The 21,573-nt window shown below is 46.1% G+C and overlaps 1 protein-coding gene across 2 annotated transcripts in view; it reads left to right on the plus strand.

Moving 5' to 3' along the window:
- The window catches only part of AMOTL1 (angiomotin like 1), a 54,575-nt gene extending 33,607 nt beyond the window's left edge, over positions 1 to 20,968 (plus strand). For both annotated transcript variants that reach the window (XM_052671329.1, XM_052671330.1), the window contains 7 exons: positions 3,692 to 3,837; positions 10,272 to 10,421; positions 13,228 to 13,418; positions 14,709 to 14,834; positions 16,658 to 16,884; positions 17,336 to 17,605; positions 18,231 to 20,968. In XM_052671329.1, the coding sequence (XP_052527289.1) occupies positions 3,692 to 3,837; positions 10,272 to 10,421; positions 13,228 to 13,418; positions 14,709 to 14,834; positions 16,658 to 16,884; positions 17,336 to 17,605; positions 18,231 to 18,334 (1,214 nt within the window). In that variant the 3' untranslated portion in view covers positions 18,335 to 20,968. The remainder of the gene's footprint in view (positions 1 to 3,691; positions 3,838 to 10,271; positions 10,422 to 13,227; positions 13,419 to 14,708; positions 14,835 to 16,657; positions 16,885 to 17,335; positions 17,606 to 18,230) is intronic.
- The last annotated feature ends 605 nt before the right edge of the window (positions 20,969 to 21,573 follow it).

Genomic DNA, 21,573 nt, shown 5'->3' on the forward strand with positions numbered 1-21,573 from the left:
ATGCAGTGACTTTCTCTGATAATGGAGGACAGAGTTGAAACTTTTCTGCATCCCTTAGGTCAGTGACCATGAGTAACCACACACTGAACCACTTGTTAAATACATTGAAATTCATTACAGCTGTTAATTCCACCAAAAAATCCCTGTTAATCACCGTATGAGAAAACGAATCCAGAGACTTCAACTCCCCCGAGCATCAACTCCTGCAGCTTCTCAGCCTTTCCTCGATCTTCACATGGCAGAAATTTGCAAGAGCTGCCAGGAACGTGCCATTTATGAGCAAAACTGCAGGAGGAGCATTTTGTAGCCAGCTCCTCTGGCATTTGGCCAGCATGCAGGGGTTAATGCAGCCTTGAGAAGAGTGTGGGGGAGACCTGTGTTGTCTCATTTTGTGCAGCACAGGAGCCCAGTTTGTACGAATGCAGCTGCATTTGTGGCGTGCACACAGCAGCCAGGGCTCAGCCTGCTCCACAGGGAGCTGCTCCTTGCAGAGGTGTTTGGGGTGAATGTACAGAGAGGCTTCATCCTTCCCATCCTGGATGCTGGATGAGCTGAAAAGAGATGGTGACTCATTTGTGCTCCTGCTTTTCAGAAATGTTCTTTTGAGAGTGAGCCTTTGGTTATCCCTCCCGTTAAATACATTGCCTGATAAATCTGGGGAGGCCATTCTTATCTTCTTTTTATTTTTGTTTTGTGTGGGATTTTTTTCCAGCTTTCTCACTGGGACTTGAGAGTGAGAACAGAAAGAAATGCTTCATTTCTCAGTCCTACTTTACAGCTTCATGCTTGGCTTGGCCCAGATTATCACTACCAAGCTGCAGAGGGCAGAGGGACAGATGAACATTGGCTGTGCTGCTTCCATGGACCTGGCAAACCTGGTCAAAGTCTTGACCTGGCAACATGGCCCTGGTTAATGTGTGAAGAATCTACTAAAGCTACGAAAAATCTCCTTTCAGTACAGCCAAACTTAGTGAATGGGATCTATTTATTCATTCACTCTACATATTTTTGGAATGATAATCACTAATGTCTTTAGAATGGGCAAGAAGGTCCTGTCCTCACTTCAGATTTTACCTGTCCTTCTGCTGATCACTGCAGGTGGAGTCACAGGGCCACCAGGGCTGCCCTAGTCTTGATGGAAGTGGATGAGAAGAACAGGCAGCTCTGGTGCCTCAGACCATCCTGGTGAATCAGCCAGATTGCTGGGGACTGGCAACTGCTGCTGTCATATAGGCCCATACTTGTGGATGTCAGGCAATGGAGCTCCTCCACTCACTTGCCATGTTGGGAGTTGCAAGACTGATGGGAGTCTTAAGAAGTCTCACAGGTTTCGCTTAAGAAAGTCATGGTCACTGGAGCACTGTTGGAATTAACAGCTGTGAGCAAAGAGTGATCATGGAGAAATATAAACCTGTGTACAAGAGATTGTTGGAAACACCTCAAGGAATGTGGTATGCGAGGGATTCCTGTTTTCAGCAAACCTCTTGCAGGCAAATTCTGTTCTCACTGCTGTTATTTGATATAATTTCTTCCGCCAGCAGCAGTCATTCCACAGGAACAAGGAGTGTCCTTAAAGGCTGTCAGTGTCACTGCTTTGCAGTATTGCAGCAAGGAGAAAAACAGCTCAAGGCATACTGATATGGTTGCTAAGTTAGGCAGATAAGTTGATATTCAGATATAATATAGTGTTTAGGTATGGGTAGCTTTGAGGGCACTCATTCAGCTGATATAAGCAAATAAAAACATTTCTCTTTTTCTTTTCAAGACTGATGTGATCAAAAATTTTTGTTAAAGCATGAGGTCTGTGTGCAGAACTGTGCCAAAGGCCTTGCTGAAGTCCAAATAGATGATATTAGTGGCTCTTCCCTTGTCCACTGGCACAGTTACGCCATCATAGAAGGCCACTGTTAATGGGATGTGGCAGTGGCCCATGAGAAAATAGGAATAGTTATTAGCTGGAGTCTGTTGGGTAAAAATCACATGTCAAAATTGAAGAGATATACACAGTGTAGTACAGTAAAACTAATTTTTTTACTTACAAGGATGCCTTGTATGTATGTGAGAATTTGAGGTATATTCAGTGAAGTCCTTTCTAACTAAAAATTAATACAGTGTAGGAAAGTGCTGCTAGGTAAATTTTTCTTGCCAGCTTTCCAGTGGGTTCAGCAGTCATTCTGTGTACAACATGACCTTATCCTCATTTTAGGGGAGGGAATAGAAAACTTACTTGGAGTGCTTTGGATGAGAGTTGTAAGTGTATGTCTCAGGTCCTGGTGTTGTGCACTGTCCTCATATGGCAGATTTCAAGCTCAGAGCACAGCAAGCATGGTCCTAGTGTGAGATGCTTGAATGCCACAAGACTGAAATAGTATTTGGCTTCTGGCTTCTTCACCCCCTAATGAAATGAGCTGCTTGATCATTTTCCCAGATTTGCACTTTCATACAATAGACAGTAATGTTTCTTCTGGTGAATCAGACCAAAGTAAATGTGTTGAATGATGAGGCCTGTGTGTCAGATTTAAAATTCCTGGCCAATGTGGAAAGCCAAAAGCCATGTCCTCCTCAGATGGCTCCCAGTGCTGGTCGGCAAAGTAGAGTGCCCAGCAGTCTCAGTGCTATGCAGAGGCTGATCTGCTGTGTTGCTTCCTGATCTGTTTTTGTTGAGTGCTGTATTTCTTCTCCTTTTAGGACAAACAGAGAGGTGGCCAGATGGGTTTGGGCTCACCTGAGCCATTCGTGCCTTCCTCCACATGGCTCAGCTCGTATTTGTCTCCCCTCACTGCAGACACAATGAAGAGGGAGTAAATTAATGCTGATCGTATCCTGCTTATGATTAAGGAAGAATAAGGTCCTTCAAGGGGCAGTTTGTTTCTGAAAAAAGCCATGTGAGGTGTCCTGTCCCTCCTCAGTGACTGGTGGGGAGGTGGCTGGAGGGCCTTCGTGACTTGAGTGTCCCTGCTGGGGGAACTGGATGTTAGAGGCAGATCTTCCACAGTTTGCTGGTTTTGGAGCAACTTTTTGCTTCAGTGAAAAAAAAATGCATTTTGTAATACCGGGTTTAAAAAAGTCAAAAGTCAAAACAAGGTTTAATTGGTGCCAAATTAATTTTTGGAGAAAATATTCTTTCTTGGAGGCTTTCCAAATGCTCTATTTTTGCCATGATTCAGAACGAAGGCCAGATTTTGAAATCTCAGATTTCACTGAATGAAACTTCCATCCCCTGTTCCTCTCCTTATTAACTGTTTGTAGTCTGACACTGGAGATCCAGCAGTTAGATTGCAATATTTGTATTTCCTGAAGTGGTTTCTCAGTGTGTCAGAGCAGAGATAGATCACAGAATCATAGAATAGCTTAGGTTGGAAGGGACCTTAAAGATCACCCAGTTCCCATCCTGCCATGGGCTGGTTGTCCCCCATCAGCTCAAGCTGCCCAGTGCCCGATCCAACCTGGCCTTAAGCACCTCCAGGGATGGGGCACCACAGCTCTCTGGGCAGCTGTGCCAGGGCATCACCGCCCTCTAAGTAAAGAACTTCATATAGGTGGAGCTGAGCTTTTCAGTATGTAGGTTGTCAGCAAAATTGATGGTGAGTTTTGTTGCTGAGGGAAAATTGCGAGAAGAGCTGACTGAACTTAGCTTTATTTTTTGATGTCATTTTAAATCTTATCCACAATGTTCTTGTCTTTCTTCCAGACAAGGAACACTTGAAAGAGAAGGAGAAGCTGGAGATGGAGCTGGCAGCCATGCGCTCTGCCAATGAGGATCAGCGCAGGCACATTGAAATCCTTGACCAGGCCCTAAACAATGCTCAAGCCAAAGTCATCAAACTGGAAGAGGAGGTGAGGCGTGGGCATCATTCCTCTGCTCTGATGCTAATGGTAGCTTGCAGATAAGACTTATTCCATCCCAGTCCGGAATCTATTCTGGCCATCATGTGGCACATTTTCCTGCTCCCATGTGGTGTCTGTCCAGCAGAGAAAATGCATAGCAGTACAGCACTGAGCCAGGAAAGCAATTAAAGGAGACTACATCCATAGATGTTTTCAAGGCAGAGCTTTCAACATCTAATCAGGAGCATTTCTAGGCTGAAATAGTTGATGGCTGAGGTATTGGTAGGGCTTAGAAATATCAAACAAAAATCTGACTCACTGATTCAGAGCTGTGATGTAAACATGTGATCCTGGTACATCCTGTATCTCCTCAGAGAATTCCAGGACCGCAGCACAGCAGTCTAGGGCTTAGCAACTTTGCATGTGAATTGTGGTCTTCAGAGAATGAGCTGATGTGGCTACAGGCAAGACCCTCAGGATTTGGAGCTACAGTATTTATCCAAGAGCTGAAAAAACCTGTTGTACCATAAGACTCCCAAAGTGTCATCTATGCAAAACCCCCAAGGCATTCTTAAAAATGGTCATGTAAGCCCAATAGTGAAAATCAGTATTCAAACAGGAGGACAAATCCTAAGAACAGAGGGCTCTTCAAGCTGGCAAATACAGTACAACATCTAGTAGCTGGATCTGAAGCTAAGCAAGTTCAAAATGGAAATAATGCTCGGTATTAGCAATAACCAAGAGTGATGTCAGTTCTGTTACTGGAGATCAATAAATTTCAATTTATTGTGTTCCTTACAGACCTTCAATGAGAAGTTGCAAATAATAGTTAGCTGAAAGCCTGTGTGCTCTGGCAGATAAGACAGGACTGTTGTAATAGGACTTTTTGACCCTGAAATATCAGTCCCTGGGACCAACAAAGAAGGAAGATGTTTTATGGGGAATAAATTTAAAAGTTTTGACTGTCTGAGTAGGCTCCATCAGTGAGGGGAAGAATGCTCACCTAGCACAGAATGCTGGCATGGTCATAGAATCATAGAATTACTCAGGTTGGGAGGGACCTCAAGGATCATCAAGTCCAACTTGATGGCAGCCTAACCATAATACCCTGACTCTGACAACCCTCTGCTAAATCATATCTCTGAGCACCACATCCAAACAGCTCTTAAACACATCCAGGGATGGTGACTCAACCACCTCCCTAGGGAGCCCATTCCAGTGTTTAACCACACTTTCTGTAAAGAAGTGTTTCCTAACGTCCAACCTAAACTTAATTTGGCGCAACTTGAGGCCATTTCCCCTCGTCTTGTCACCTGTCACCAGTGAGCAGAGACCTACCCCGCTCTCACTGTAAGCACCTTTCAGGTACTGGAAGAGAGTAATAAGGTTGGTCAGCTCTGTTCCCTTTGGTGCCTCATTTCCTAGCTGCGCTCTCACAGAGGTTGGCCTGGGGATGAATCCTGCCAGTTGTCTTGTGAGGAGTGGGCAGGTAACTTGATGCAGTTCAAGGCAGACCCTCCTGTAGGCTAATTAATGATAACTCACAACCTGGTGGTTTTCAAGTACTGAAGGTGAATGCTATATCGTTCCTGGCCACTAGACCATTCTGACTTCTTGTTTGAAAACATTTTTAAAAAATGCCTCCATTGCCTCTGGCAAATACACTCAGCAGCAGGAAGAGGATCCCATTAAGAGTAAGTGCTCCTCTGTTAAACTACTCATCTTCCCAGTGTATTTAGGGCAGTCCCTTTGGGATAGCTGCAGGAGCTAGTATAGCTTTCATCTGTCCATTATTCACTTGGTACTGTTTGCCTTAAAGGTAACCAGAGCTTTTCTGTTTACATTTTCTTATAAAGTGGCTGAATAAAGAAATGCTTTAGGTAGCAGTACCTGCTTCTGCAAACACAGCATCACACAGGGAGTGGGAAGAAACATGTTTAGCTTCTGGCTGCTCCACAGTGTCAGTGTGACACTGGCAGGTAATACCAACTTGCTAATCACACATTGGTGAAGGCAGCAGAAGCATAAACACAGATTTTCAGGCAGGTGGTATAAAAAGCTGTCCTTAACCTGTAAATACATTTGCAGTCTCGAGGCTCTGTGTCTTAAAGCTTTGCAGTTGCCAGTTCCTAGCCTAGTCTTCCAAGAAAAATATGCCTTTGCTGGATGGGAATTACAAGTTAAACTGAGAGAGGACAAATATTCCTGTGAAGAGATCTGGTAAGGTCCTACATGTTTGGTGTTCCTCAGGAAGTGATCTTCTGCTCAAGGTGGGTTAGGGACCTTCTGCCCAGATCGTGTTAGGTGTTACTGAGGTGATAACCTCAAGGCTGGAGCACAGTAGGTGTTACAGAGATGATAACCTCATGTCTGGGGCATGTTAGGTGTTGCAGAGGTGGTAACCTACGTGCCCTAGAGCATGTTAGATCCAAGGGCTGACAGTGAATGAATGTGATGCAACCACATTCCCCAGAGTTAGTCAGAGCCCTCAGCCTCAGCAGGCCCATGTTAAGCTAGTAGTGCTTACCTGGTTTTCATTCTAAGAAGAGTTAAATGAGCTTTCTCACAGCTACTGTGGTTTCAGTGCAGTGCAGTGCCAAGCAACTTGGGCAATGCATGGTTAAACTGTGACTGTCAGCATGTACCCAAACTCCTCATTGCACTTTACCTTGCTTTTGGTCTGTTCCACCACTAAAAGAGACCACTATTTGAACGATCTCCACTTGTTGGAGATCAGTTTGACACATATGCAAACCAGATAATCTTCAAGTTTTGAGTCTTCATCTCAAACCAAGTATTCTTGTTTTAATTTGGGATATACTGAAAGAAACAAACACATAAAGGTGATGATTATTATTGAGTTGTACCTCATGCACTGCTTTGTAATTTCACATAGATTTCTTGTAGCACCAAAATGTAATTGAGTTTAAAAGCTTTTCAAATCAAGAGAAATAAGCAGCAGCTGCTAAGTTGAATTAACATAATATACTATGTAAATCTACATTATCTTGAGTGCTTGTTAGTAGAAGGATTTAATTCAAAAGTATGTAGGTGGTATTACCACCACATGTCATTTATACACTGCTGCTGGAATTGTGTCAGAGAAACAACTGAATAACTGGAGAGAGGTCAGGAAAGAGCCATAGAATTTATTTGAAGCCCAGAAGATGTTCTTTGCTGTGAACAATTAAAATTAAGAGACGGCTGAGCTTGGGTCCGTACACATGAAGATTAAGAAGAGATTGCTGTCAGCCAGATTAAACATCGCTTTTTAACATGAGGTGAGATAACGAGATGCAGTGTTTGGGAGCTAAAGCTGAGCAAATCAGGCCAGAAGAAAAGAGTCATTAACATGGAAACAACCTACGTAGCAAGTCAGTGAATCCTCCTTCTCTTACAGTCAAATCCATAGATTTTTCCCAGTCGCTGTTCTGTAACTCAAACCAGAGTTTAGTTCCCAGAGCAGAAATTTTTTCATAAGACCCACTGGTCTCTCAGACTTTTTTGCTTCATGGACACAAGATTTGGATCAGCCCCTTTTGGCCTTTGCTCTTCATCTTTATTTTCCTAACCAGTGGGACAAGAGCAGCATTCAGACAAGTTTGCTGATTTTGTGAATACATGAATTGTTTCATTAAGTGCTTCTTGCTCTAGTAGATCACACTTTGGAAGCAGAACAAGAAGTAATTTGCTTAAATTGCAAAAGAGAAAGCCAGATTAGGCATTAGGGTAAAAGTTTTCAAGCAGCAAAGGAAAATAGGTCATGAAGTCGTTTGTAGGGAAAGGCTGTGGTGTCCATGTTCCTGGGGGGTTTGCAAACAGATTATACAGACGTCCACCAGCTTTTCATACAGTCACAGAACTGTGGAGGTTGGAAGGGATCTCTGGAGATCATCAGGTCCAGCCCCTGCTAAAGCAGGTTCCCTAGAGCAGGTTGTATCCAGGTAGGCATCCAGGTGGGTCTTGAGTGTCTCCATAGAAGGAGTCTCCACAGCCCCCCTGGGCAGCCTGTTCCAGTGCTCTGTCACCCTCACAGTAAAGAAGTTCTTCCTCATGTTTTTATGGAACTTCCTGTGTTGCTGTTTGTGCCCGTTGCTCCTTGTCTGTCACTGAGCACCACTGAAAAGAACCTGGCCCCGTTGAAAAGGGCTATCCATTTGATTCTGGCCCTTTAGTTATTTATAAGCATTGATAAGATCCCCTCTCAAGCTTCTCCAGGCTGAACACTCTCACGTCTCCCAGCCTCTTCTCCTCATAAGAGAGATGCTCCAGACCCGTCTTTGTCTTTGTGGTCCTCTGCTGAGCTCTGTCTAGAAGTTCCCTGTCTTTCATGAACTGGGGAGCCCAGAACTGGACACAATACCACCGTTGTGGCCTCACCAGGGCAGAGTAGGAGGGGGAAAATCACCTCCTTCGACCTGTTGGCCACGCTTCTTTTGATGAAGATCAGGATCCCATTGGCCTTCTTGGCTACAAAGGCACACTGCTGGCTCGTGGCCAACCTATGGTCCACCAGGGCATCCAAGTCCTTCTCTGCAGAGCTCCTCTCTATCAGGTCAGCTCCTAACCTCTACTGATGCACGTGGTTATTCCTCCCCAGTGTAGGACTGTACACTTGCCCATGTTGGAACTCATCAGGTTCCTCTGCACCCAGCTCTCCAGCCTGTGACTTAGGTAGAATTGATCCTATCTGGTAGCAGGAGGATAGACTGGTACCTGCTGAGGTAACTTCCAGCCATTTTTCCTTTGAGCCTGGGGCTCCGCAAGGCAGTGGGGCTTAGAATCATGTATTTCTGATTACAACCTTCCTCCCTCACAGCAACTAGCAAGCCCATTAATTTCAGTGACAACATGTTGTACTTTGCTTCTTAAGTGCACGTGGATGAAATATTTCTTACAAATCTGCAGACAGGATGAAAAAAGGTCAGATTTGGTTCAAGAACTTTCCTATAAGTATATGAATGTGGGAACTGTCTTGTTGCATATCTAACAAAATTGATTGCTAAGGCAGTAGACGTTCTTGGCCTCACCCACATATACAAAGGAGCACTCATGCATAAGTGAGTGAATCCTGAGCCCTAAAAGGCTGCTGCAAGGCCAAATTCTGGCTGACGTGGTATAGATCCTGCTCAGCACCCAGCAGGATGTGGGGACATGGATGAAGGCTGGGAGCCCACGTCACCTCTCGGATCTGTGCTCACACAGCTGGGAGATGGCACAGGCACTTTTCTACTTGCAAAACAGTATATTCACTAAGAAGCCACCAGTGTGTCTATTTTGCAGTCATCAGCTCCCAAGGAATGCAGTCTTCCTACTGCTGCCAAACACCAGCGGGGATTATAATCTCAGTGCTTTTCTGCAGTTTGTGGGAGTATGAGCATTAGCCCAGATTACAGCAGGGCTAGGGAGGTCACACTGCAGGTGGCTGGTTCTGGATGGGAAGCCAGAACTTTGCTTCAACCAGTTTTGCTTTTGCTGTGAGCAGTTTCACTCCATCTGTGACCTGGATGGATTTGAGATAGTGGAAGAAGAATTTTAAGAAAAATCAATTTTATTATCACTGTAGTTGTTGGGAGGAAACCTAAGCGAATCCAGCATCACACAAGGAAAAAAATGTCTGTTGGAACTCACATTGCAGTTCAGTAGCAATTTAAGTGTTTAAAAATAAGATAGGCTCCAGAATACTGTCTTGGCTCTGGCTTAGCCAGCTCTCAGTCTCTTGTATATCTAGTAGTTCACCAGCATCACTGAGGGTTAATGCATTTTTCTGCCTCCTATCTTGCTTCTGAAAAGCTTCCCAAACAAATGCGCTAATAAATGAGATCAGAAGCCCCAGATGGGATCATGGTGGTTGTAGCAATGACCCCAAACACCCCTATTACCACCCAGGTTGCAGATGGGCCTGACTGGTGTTGGCAAAGTTCTGGCATTCACTCTCACCAAATCAGAAGTTTAAATCAAGTTTCAAGCTTGAAGCTACAATCCCCCAAAACTTTCAGTATCAGTGACAAAATTCATGACAGAAAGCTGGGGTAGAGGAGGAGAACCCACACTTTCTGAGGCTGGAACAGGTTGCCAGAGAAGCTGTGGATGTTCCATCCCTGGAGATGTTCAGAGTTGGAAGAGGCTTTGAGCAGCCTGATCTACTGACAGCTGTCACTGCCCATGATAGGGGCTTAGGCTAGGCGATCTTTGGGGTCCCTTCCACCCCAAACCAACCTTTGCTTCCTTCAGTATGAGTTCAGGCTGGATATTGGAAAAAAATTCTCTGCCCAGGGAGGTGGTAGAGTCACTGTCCTTGGAGATGTTCAAGAAGTGTGTAGATGTGGCACTGAGGGACATGATTAGTGGGCATGGTGGGGATGGGTTGATGGTTGGACTAAGTGATCGTAGTGGTCTTTTCCAGCCTTAATCATTCTCTGATTCTATTTTGTGACCTGCAGCTGCGTAGGAAGCAGGCCTATGTGGAGAAGGTGGAGAAGCTACAGCAGGCACTGACACAACTTCAGGCTGCCTGTGAGAAGAGGGAGCAGATGGAGCGACGGCTGCGCACACGCCTGGAGCGGGAGCTGGACTCACTGCGCATGCAGCAGGTGAGGCAGGGATAGCCTGTGAGGGACTCAGCGCAGAGCCTTCTCTCAGCCTTTCTGAGAGTCACCTTGCTTTAGGGCTGGGATTGCCCATCGAGCCCTTGGTTTCCAATGGATGATGGCTGAACTCTGCTGTGGGGCTGCTGGAGGTAGCTTGTGTCTTATGCAGTTGTTCTTTTGAGTGGTACTCTGGACTCTTCTTTGTCCCCAATCCCCAGACGCAGCTATCTGTGAAAACGGGGAAAAAAAGCATGAGGAGGTTTCAGGGAGGATTTCCAGTTCACAGCCAGCACCAAGTACCCAATACACGAGTACTGGCTTTAGTGCAGAGTGAGCAGATGCACCACATTTATCAAACCTCTGCCTGGGTAAAAGACAGCAACATAAGTAAGGCTGATTTTGCTGTAACTCCTGGAGGGCTCACTCCTATATCTGTCAAGAAACTCATCTGTTACAACAACCTTTCCTGGGGAGTTTGCAAATAGATTATACAGACATCCTCTGGGTTTTCACAGAATCATGGAATTATATGCTGTATTTCAGTAGCTCTTCTCAATTGCTTCTTAGCCTGCTCTTCTCTGACTTAAAAAATAAGTCACTCGGGGATATAACATGCTGATGCTGGTGGAAAGGAAAGATCATTTGAGAAAAATAAATGTAAGCAAAGGTAAAACTGGATGGATGCCCCATCCCCAGAGGTATTCAAGGCCAGGTTGGATGGGGCCCTGGGCAGCCTGGTCTGGTTTTAAATGTGGAGGTTGGTGGCCCTGCATGTGGCAGGGGGGTTGGAGATTCATGATCCTTGAGGTCCCTTCCAACCCTGGCCATTCTGTGATTCTGTGTGGAACTAGAAAAGGCTTTGTTGGCTGGGACAGAAGGACAAATGGATAGATTAGGTAACTAGGATGGACTCCCACCCAAGTCCTTGCTGCGGGAGTTCTGGCTGTGTCTATGATTTTGTCAGAAAAATGCCTCTGTAACTTGCCTTCTTTGAGTTTTTTTTTGGATCTGCAATTAGCAACTGCATTTTAGGTTGCCATAGCTCCTACATGCCTACACCATTGATGGGGAGACTTTGGGATATTTTTATACTTCTGGCCTTATGAGACACACAGCATTACAACAAATCGTGGTGCTTGCAGTGATGCCCCAGTGTTTTCAGTCAGATCTGTCTCTCTTAGCAGAGTTACATCTACTCAAATTGTTTCTCAACACAGAGGAAAAGAGCTTTTTTCTCCTCTTCACCAGCAAGAAGAGATGTGGTATGCAAGGAGACAGTGAGCCAGTCTCTTCTGCTCCCTGACCCAAGCGAGTCCAAACAGCATATTGTCATTGTCTTGACAAAAAAATATCATGTCATTGACCAAAAAAATATCCTTTTGACTTGGAGTTGCAGGCTGAGCATGCAGGGCTGGCAGATGTTTTGACTGCGAGTGAAGCACCGCAGGGCTCTGTTTTACAGCCCATAACTGTACTTCCAAAACATTGCCTTCCTGCCGGGGGTCTGACAGTATCTGAGTGCACTGGCTGGTTTGCAGGAGAGGTTGCAGCAGTTGCTCCTAAGGGTTATTCCCTACTGCACTGTTCCAGAAAGTATCTTCCAAACATGTCATTACTGCATCAAGCCAAAAGCTACAGTCTTGCTCTGCTGTCTCTTCTTTTCTGTAACCAGGAGATAAATGTCTAGAAGGAAGAGCTGAACATGATTTTCCCCTTAGCATAATATTGTACACTGTGAACTGTAACAAATTGCTTTTTTATTAAAAAAAACTCACCATTTATTTATACTGACTTTTGACAGAGCTTTGTGCCCATTCTCCCAGTATGGGCTCATTCCACCCAGCCTCTGAGCTGGATCTTATCACTGAATCATAGAATGGTTTGGGTTGGAAAGGACCTTAAAGCTCATCCAGTTCCAACCCCTGCCATGGGCTGGTTGCTCCCCACCAGCTCAGACTGCCCAAGGCCCATCCAGCCTGGCCTTGAGCACCTCCAGGGATGGGGCACCATTGCTTCTCTGGCTCACCATCCTCTGAATAAAGATTTTTTTTCCTAACATCTAACCTACATTTCCTCTCTTTTAGTTTCAAGCCATTCTCCCTTGTCATACTACTATCAGACCATGTAAAAAGTCAGTCCCGCTCCCGTTGATAAGTACTGAAAGGCCATAATGACATCTTCCCAGAGCTTTCTCTTCCGCCCCATCTTCACCAAGGAGCTCAGGGCAGCTTTACTTGCAGCTTGGGTGCTGTAGTTAAGTGCCTGTAACAGAGCAAAATAAACCTGTGTAGATCAGAATAAATCCAGAGTGCTCTTCCACATTCATGGCTGCATGTCTGCCTCTTGTGGGAACCACCTCACAGCCTCTGGGGATCTTCTGCCCATGTGGGTGGAAAGTCTCCTGCTGCCCTCACAAAGCATCTCCAGGGACTGCTAGTCTGGGATGTACCAGCAGAGGCAGGCAAGAAGAATATGTTTTAAAGCTTTATTCCTTTTTGCCTTGGTTTGGTGCATCCCACAAAATCCCTGTGCATCGAGGGATCTGGCAGCCTGGCAGCCTGCCCAGACTCCTGCAATCCAATACCTTGTGCAGGTGGCTCAACACAGCCCCTGTGGCGATGTGCTAATGCAAGGCTGAGCTGTCCATATGGAGAATGAGGGCTGGTAGCTCCTGTGCTTGTCAGGTGGTGGTCCTGTCCTGTTTGAATGGCGCTGTGTGGAGTCAGGAGTTGACTCGATGATGCTTACGGGTCCCTTCCCACTTGGGATATCCTGTGATTCTGTGACCTGTGGCTGTTTGCTCCGGCAGAGGCAGGGCAGCTTCCAGCCCAGCAGCCTCCCTGAGTACAATGCGCCGGCACTGATGGAGCTGGTGAGGGAGAAGGAGGAGCGGATCCTGGCCCTGGAAGCCGACATGACCAAGTGGGAGCAGAAGTACCTGGAGGAGAGCACCATTAGGCACTTTGCCATGAATGCTGCAGCCACGGCTGCAACGGAGAGGTGAGATGGTGTTGCTGTGAGCAGGCAGCTCTATTTGCAGCAGAAAGTGTGGGGGAGGAATAAGGAATGGGTATTTCCCCAAGGCTGGATTTTGCTTTGCCTGTCCATGCTGTTTCTCCAGCAGTGTTAATACATCTCTAAGTGGGGTGACACCTGTGAAGTACAGTTTGGTTAAAGACAGAATTTACCCTTTTGGTCATGTCCAAAAGTTTATCAAACTCAGGCACCAAGCTCAAACCAAGCTAAGGATGCCAAATTACTCAGCACTGTTTTCACAGGTTATTCACAGGTTATGCACAGCACACAGCTGGAGCTACTGGTATCAGCTGCATCCAGCTCACATTCTGCTGCCTGTTTCTATAACCTCATTTTAAAACCTGTAACAAGGGAAGCGTTGTGGCCTAAGTCTTCTGTTTCACTGCCTCATTAAGCTTCAAATTAAAAAAGTTCTCCTAACATTAAACTAAACCTCTTGGCTGCAGATTGCTTCAATTTATTCTTGTCCTTCTCAGGTGTGCAAGATGAATAACAGGTCACTGGCAGCGTTATAACAGCCTTTTAAATGTTGGAAGACACACATTTTTTGGTGTATCTTCCTGGCCTGAACTAAAGCCGCTTCCTCCAGCCATCCCTCATGCGTCCTGTAGGAACCCCTTCCCATTCCCAGTGCTTTTGTTTGGGTAGACTCCAGTTTGTCTGTGTCAAAGTGTGGTGCCCCAAAGCGCACAGTGTGTTGCAGCAAAGTCTCCGACAATGATGGGTCAGGATAATTAATGTCTCACCCCAGTTTCTTTAGAGCCAAATCTCCCACATACATCCTAAGATGAGATCTGCCTTGTTAAATATGGCTGTGTGCTGATCTCAGTACAGTGCATTCCTTTTGTGCTTCAGTCTGGACAGCACTTCCTCTGTTTTTCACTTTCCTAATGTGAGTTTCCATGCAGTTTTGTTTCTCATTCATGGTGCAGCCTTGGTGACTTTGGGACTGCTTTCCTGGTGGATGAATCAGTCCTCTTGATGTCTCACCTCATCCTGCAGGATGGCTGTTAATCTCACAGGGCTCAGCTGTGATTTTAGCATTGGTCCTAATTATTAACACCGTTAACAACTAACCCAGATCCGAGGGTACACCACAGCAAGACAACCAATAGCCATCCATTTCAACAGTCAATCATTACTCTTCAAACGTGAGATTTGGCTTGGTTTTTTTTTGCAAGCACCAACCTCTCTTGCAAAACCCATCCTCATGATCCATGGGGCCCAGCTGACTGTGTCCCATCACTTTGCCAGGGACACCTCGGCCCCCAGCCACTCACACAACGGCAGCTATGGCGAGAGCACACTGGAGGCACGGGGCTGGCAGGAGGAGGAGGAAATTGTGCAGGCCAACCGGCGCTGCCAGGACATGGAGTACACGTAAGGAACTGCTGTGGGGCTGTGACTGGAGTCACCCCACCGGGCTCCTTCCCTTGGGTGGTGGGGTGGGGTGTTGGGAAGGGGGATCAGGATGCACTTTGGTTCCTCGCTGTCCTTAGATAACTTCCTCTACTTGCACCAAAGCCTTGCATCCAAACTGACCTTCTTGAAAAATTGAGGTTGTTCCAATATTAAAAGTAGGTTGGCATGCAAGGAAGCTTAATACTTGCCTAATCTCACTGAAAATCCCCCTCTGGAAACAAGAGCATCTCTTTGTAAAAGCTGGAGTTGTAATCCCACTCCTACATAATCAGCAAGTAGAGCGTCTGCTCTCCTTAGTTGCCTGCTTGTTGCTCTTTCCGGATACACTCAGTTGTGCACGTCCATGTTGAGTGGCATTCACATGGCATTTAGCAGTAAGCCTGCAAAACTTAGTCCCCCAAACACCTCTAAATATATATATATAAAATATATATTATATATATAAATATTTATATATAAATATAAATAAATAAATAAATAAATAAATATTATTTTTATATATATATATATATATTTACCAGCAGTAGAAGAACATATAGCATACACTTCTTTGGACACAGGTAATGTTCAATGGCACTTCTTCATTTTCAGCACACCAGTGGAAACATGGCTGTGTAGATACATGGGTGCTAGAGCATGGGGCTGCACTTGTCATCCCAGCTGTTCTTTGGAGAAAAGCGGTCTGCTGATGAGTAAAGATCCCTTGGTAGTGCTTGGGGATGTCTCTAGATTTTTAATGAAAAATCACTTGAAATCTGTGCTCCATTTTTGTCTTTCCCACAAAATGACAAGTCTGCAGACAATTCTATAAAGCAGTGTATGTGTTGCTTGTGGAAAGTGCAGATGATTGTTTCTACTGGATTTGGTTTCTGTTTTCCACTCAGACATGCAAGCTAACCCTGCTTCTAGCGAAGCAATAGTTTTTGCCAATGACTTCATGAAGAATGGATTAGGATTTTGTGTTTTCATTGCAAATTAGACATCTGACTATGAAAACTAAAGGCATCTTACTGTCTGTCTCCCTTGCATGTGTAAGTTTTTCAGATGTGGCGTTTCAGCTTTCACTGCTCCACAGAACGTAGTTGATTTGACCATATGTTGCACATCAGCAAAGATACAGTAAGATTAGTTGTTAATAATGCCCGGAGAGAATTTTCAGATAACTTTTTCCAAGGTCTTTGGGGTCCCAGCTTTGCACACCACAAACAGATGGTTTCTGCAGTGCTTAAGTGGGATCCGGGAGCCCAGCCCAGCTGCCATAGGCACCAAAGGGAACTCCTTCCATCACTTTAGCAACAAATCTTTCCTCCAGCTGCCAACAGACCTGAATTATGAGGTTAACTCAGGATTTTCATTCAGATAATGCTGAGGCAAACTCCTCCCTGTGGCAGTCTGCCAAGCGAGGGATTCCGGATTTGGTAGCAGTGGGGGAATGTTGCTTGTGTTTTTGTGTTATTTCAGTGAAGGTAGCAATCCACAGCAGTCAGGATATTGCTCCCATTGCTTCTCCTGTGTTGGTAGAGCCACAGCAATAGGTGATTTCATCTAACCATGCAAAATAAACCTGTTTGGGGTTAATAGCCAGAAATGCTCCCTGTTTCAGGCTGCATAGTTATCCCTTAGAAGCCCTGCAGGGAGCTTCCTCATCCGGGTCACGTAAAAGCAGAGATGACAGAGCAGCAGGGCATGTACCTGGGGAGCGGTCCTGCTACCCTTGGCTGCAGATTGCTGCCCATATAAACTTGTTTTCCAGCCCTGTAAGCACATTTGTATTTTGGCAGAATAAAGAATCTCCATGCAAAAATAATCGAGAAGGATGCCATGATCAAGGTCCTTCAGCAGCGCTCACGGAAGGATCCCGGCAAAGCCGACAGTGCCAGCCTGCGACCCGCTCGCTCCGTGCCCTCCATTGCTGCTGCTGCGGGCACACACTCACGCCAGACCTCGCTCACCAACAACCAGATCACTGAGGAGAAGAAAGAGGAGAAGATCTGGAAGGGAAGCATAGGTGAGTTGTGGTTTTGGTTAAGCTTTGGCTAGTGCATCGCTTCAGAGAATCGTAGCATTGTTAAGGATGGAAAAGACTTCTGAGATCAACCCCAGCCCACCCCCACTACGCTCACTCACCACGTCCTTCGGTGCCACATCTCACAGTTCCTGAACACCTCCAGGGATGGTGACTGCACCACCCCCTGGGCAGCTTGTGCCAGTGCCTCACCACTCCTTCTGAGAAGAAGTGTTTCCTCATACCCCACCTGAACCTCCCCAGCGCAACTATAGGCTGTTACCTCTCATCTTACTATGCATTTGATGCCGTGTGGAATGGGAGTGTGAAGGTGTGTGTGCCTGCCCCACGGTACGGCTGGGGTGGGTGTGCAAAAGGGGGTTGTAGCTCCGGGGTGAGTATGGGGCAGTACCTCTGACTGAGCTGGATATGGCTGTGCTCGGTGTGTTTTCAGGGCTGCTCCTGGGGAAGGAGCACCACGAGCACCCGCCGGGCCTCACGCTGCCTCCCCCTCTGCCCTCCTTGTCGTGTGCACCTGTGCCGGCACCAGCAGCCTCCCACGTGAAGACGGGCAGCAAGGACAACAGCACCCAGACCGACAAAAACACCGAGCTCTTCTGGCCCGCCACCGCCTCCTTCCCCGGCCGTGGCCGGCTGGGCACCACCCCGACACACAGCCCGGTACCACGGCCCCCGGGGGCACGGCCAGCCGGGGAGAAACTGGGTGAGTGCTGGCAGGAGCACACCTGGGGGCAGCAGGGCCAGCGGTGGAGTGTCAGCTCCCCTGACCTGTTGGCTTGTTCCCCGAGGTACCTCAGGGTGACAAATGTCGTCATTCATGCTGATGAGGATACAAACCAATGGTTAAACCATGGTTAGTGAAAGCATCACCTGGTTTTTAAAAGAAACATGTGGCTAAAAAGTAAAATGGAGAATGTTTTGTTGTTACGGTTTGGGTTTTTCTGTAAAGAAATACAACTTCAGTTATTCTTGGAATATGGAAACTGCTGGCATGCAGCCTTATCAAGGAGAGACATATTTTGCAAATGCAAATTTGAAAAAGTCAGTTTCTTATACTTTTTTCTACTCAAAAGCAAATCTCCCCCTAGAAACTTCCTATTTGGCACTAGTAAGGCTGAATACCTTAACTGCTTGAAACTTTGGGTTACTGTGGCCTTCCTTGTGCAGGGAGGCTTATGGGACTCTTGCCCTCCAGTTGGCCTTCAGTCTTTAGGCCATGCAGTTGTACCTCTCCCTTGGAAAATAAAAAAAAAAGGTCTTGTATTTACTTCGGGTAATTCGTTACTGGATTTGAGCTGAAGACTGACTTTGCCTTGTTTCCATTGCAGAGAACTCCAGCCACGGAAAGCTGCCTGACAGCAAAGGCAGGGTGAGCAGCTTGCTCCACAAGCCTGAATTTCCAGACACAGATATGATGGAAGTCCTCATCTGAGCAGAGGATGGTGTCTGGGCTTTCGTGGGCATACATCCACGTCCAAGGACATCGTTGGTGTGCCAACCTTAAAAACTGACTCTGAGAATTTGAAGAAGGAAGAAGAAAGTTTGTGCCTGAATTGAAGCTTGAGTGTTACACAGAGACTTGGGACCAGGCGAGAGATAAAGAGGACCCAAGAGGAGAGATGAGATGAGTGTTCAGGACTTTCTGAGTGGAAGGGGACTTTGAAAACTGAAGGTGGCCCGAGAAGATGGTCATTGAGGAAAGAGGAAACTGCATTTTCTGGTGGAGAAGGAAGATTACAGACTGGGTGCACAGGGTGCTTCTGTTTTGCTGCCTCTGCAGCCAGGACAGGAGCCAAATCCTGGCTTTTCTGAGGCCAGCAGAGCATCTGACAATAATTGGAGAAACTTGCATCTTCCTCAGTATTGATTCCTTTCTCAAAAGTATTCACTGCTGGATTTTAGTGAATTATTGGTGTGTGGATGTACACGGCAGGTTCTTGTAAGTATTCATTTGAAGTGGTGTGGTGTGGTTTTCCTGACATGCAGGTCAGGTGCCTCTGCCTGGCCAGGCAAGTATTACTCTTGGAGCCGGATTACAGTGCAAATTTTCGTGTCTTGCAAACTCCGAGTCTGCTGAGACTTCTGTTTTTTGATAGGAGCAGTTGTTCATTGGAATTTCCACAGAGGAAGAACGTGAAGGAGGGAGATTACCCTGCTGTTCCCTTTTGTAACATTGGGAAAGTTTCAGGAAGGAAAGTCAGAGGAGGATCCAGCCAGTTCCACCACGGGGCTGTGCAGGGCAGAGATGGAAGAGGTGAGGTGCCTCAGTGCATCTTCTGCTGCCCCAACGCAGAGCCAGATGCAACACATAGGTTTCAGCAAGTGAGAATCTGAGCACAAAACTGTAACAGAGTGTAGCCCAAGGAACTCTTCAGGGCTGTTTACACGGGAGAGATGGGAAGAAAACAGAAACCACTGATGCCTTCTGCGGTTATTTCAGTGAACTAAGCCAAGCTTGCATGTGAGGTCAGAAGATACTTCTTACTGTGCAGTGTCTGCAGACAGGACAAGAACAGTTCCTTATTTTCAGTCTCACATTCCCTGTGCAAACAGACCTGCCGTTTGGGTTGACGTGGGACTCTGCATTAAGAGGTGCAGGACTGAACCTGGAATGTTTAACTGCAAAGCAGTGCATGAGCATCACCTGTTGTGTGCTGAGCTGTGGGCTCTTTTCAGCCTGCTTCACCCAAGACAAAACATTTCTGATTTTTAGCTAAGCCCTTGGTTTCTGTACGAGGTAGCACCTGTCTGTGAGACAGCCAGCTCACAGCAATGTTACTCATAACATATCTTCTGTTTCCTAGTAGGGGAAAAAAAAAGCTGGTAGGGAATTTTTCCTCTCCAGGATATTTTTCTGTTGGCTTTTCTCTTCCCAAATTTCCTAGTGTGCCCCTATGGCATCAGGAAGAATTTAGCTTTGGCAAAAGGATGGTGGGATTTTATGCCAAGTTGTGTAGAGTGGAAAAGCAGTGGGTGCTCCTGGGTACACGTGTGTGCAGGACTGGCTCAAGGCTCTCCCTTCCTGTAGGCATCAAGAGGAGGAGAAACACTGAGAGAACATCAGGCACTTTACCCTGTACTTTTGCTGAAAACAAGTCCTTGCAACCCCAAAGGCTGCAGGTGCTGGAGCCCCATGGCTGTGAGATACCTTCGTTGTAAAACAAAATTGCTATGCTGAGTCCATGCACTTATCTGTGTGTGTAGACAGATGTGTTGGTGTTGCCTTCCTTCTGGTTTTTGCACTTGTTAACGCAGCAGTGCTGGGTGGGTCGTGGCGTCAGGAGAGCTGTGTGTTTCGAGTAGTAGCAGCTTTGCAAAACCAAATGTGTAAAACTCCTTTGAAGATGCTGTGCCGCTTAATATATGCCTTGTGAAATAATTTTATTTTTCCTCTAAAGTTAATTTAAAGGTCCTAAGGAAAGGCCGGGCCTGCGTGTGGCTGTGGCTGGCTGCAGGTGGGCACCTCCCAACCCCACGCATGCCAGCGCTGCCCAGCTGGGACTGGGCCAGGAGGATGGCAAAGCGAGGGGATGGCAGGAAAATGACAGTAAATATGCCATCATTTTGCTCCAAGAAATAAGGACACCCAGCTGCTTGGGAGTCCCACAGCACGTCATTACTGGCTGTATTATTTCTTTGGATGGAACTGCTTAATGACTTCTGTAGAGGCAGGCAGCTGGACGTGCCATCAGAGGTGTGCTCACAGCCAATGCTGCCCCACAGACCATGAATAGTTTGCATGGAGCACTGCTGCCTTCCTGCTGGGTTTCCCAGCTCCTGGAACTGAATGGTGGTTTGGGAAATGGTGCTGTAGCCGTTCCAGGCAATGTTGGGAACTCGTTGTAAAATACTGTCATTCTTTTATTGTTGTTGGTTGTATAGAGGAGTTGGTGTACAGTGTTGTACAGCTGGAGAGTCGTTTGTACATAGGTGGGTAAACGAGCAGCATTACGTGTCACCCACAGCAAATACAGATACTGTTGGTCAGCCAAAGATTTCCAATTCCTTGCTGTTTAAACCCGTGCCTTAATATTGTATATAATAAATGTATAAACGTGTTTCTTTCTTCACTTTTCCAACGTGAGTATATTCGGTCCCTAAGAAGAAAGGAATCTGTAAACAATTCACTCAGTGTGCTAAGTGAAGTGGTCAGACCTGGCTGACCATAGGCTGCACCTCCTTTGTTTTCCATGGCTGTTGGCACCAGTGGTGTGTGGGCACCGAGTCGGCAGGTCTGTAATGCAGAGAGCTTTGCCAAGCCTGAGATGGTTTTAGTCAGATCAGCTTTACCTGAAGGAAATCAAGCTGGAATGTCAAGGTGCTTTGGTGAGCATCAGAATATACTTTGGCCCTATATTCCCATTAAGATATTCCCATTAAGCATAGCCTCCCATTGTTTGTAGGTTTTTTTTCGTTATTCCTGTGAGTCTGGGACTTCTTTGCTTGACAGGCATTGGATCGATGTGGGAAAGATACCTAAAATCCTCCTATATCTGGTACTTGTGATGGCCTTTTACTACCAAGAATAGAAATCTATGGTTGCTTAGATTTTGGCTTTTCATCTTTCTTTGAGTCAGGATTGAGCAGCAAGGCTGGGGAGTTAGCTCCTTTTATTCAGAGCTTCTTTTCTTTGTTTTCTCATTGAAGAAAAAAGAAAAAAAAAACAACAGA

Source organism: Tympanuchus pallidicinctus, unplaced genomic scaffold (genome assembly GCF_026119805.1).
Source record: "Tympanuchus pallidicinctus isolate F22 unplaced genomic scaffold, pur_lepc_1.0 scaffold11, whole genome shotgun sequence".
Lineage (NCBI taxonomy): Eukaryota > Metazoa > Chordata > Aves > Galliformes > Phasianidae > Tympanuchus > Tympanuchus pallidicinctus.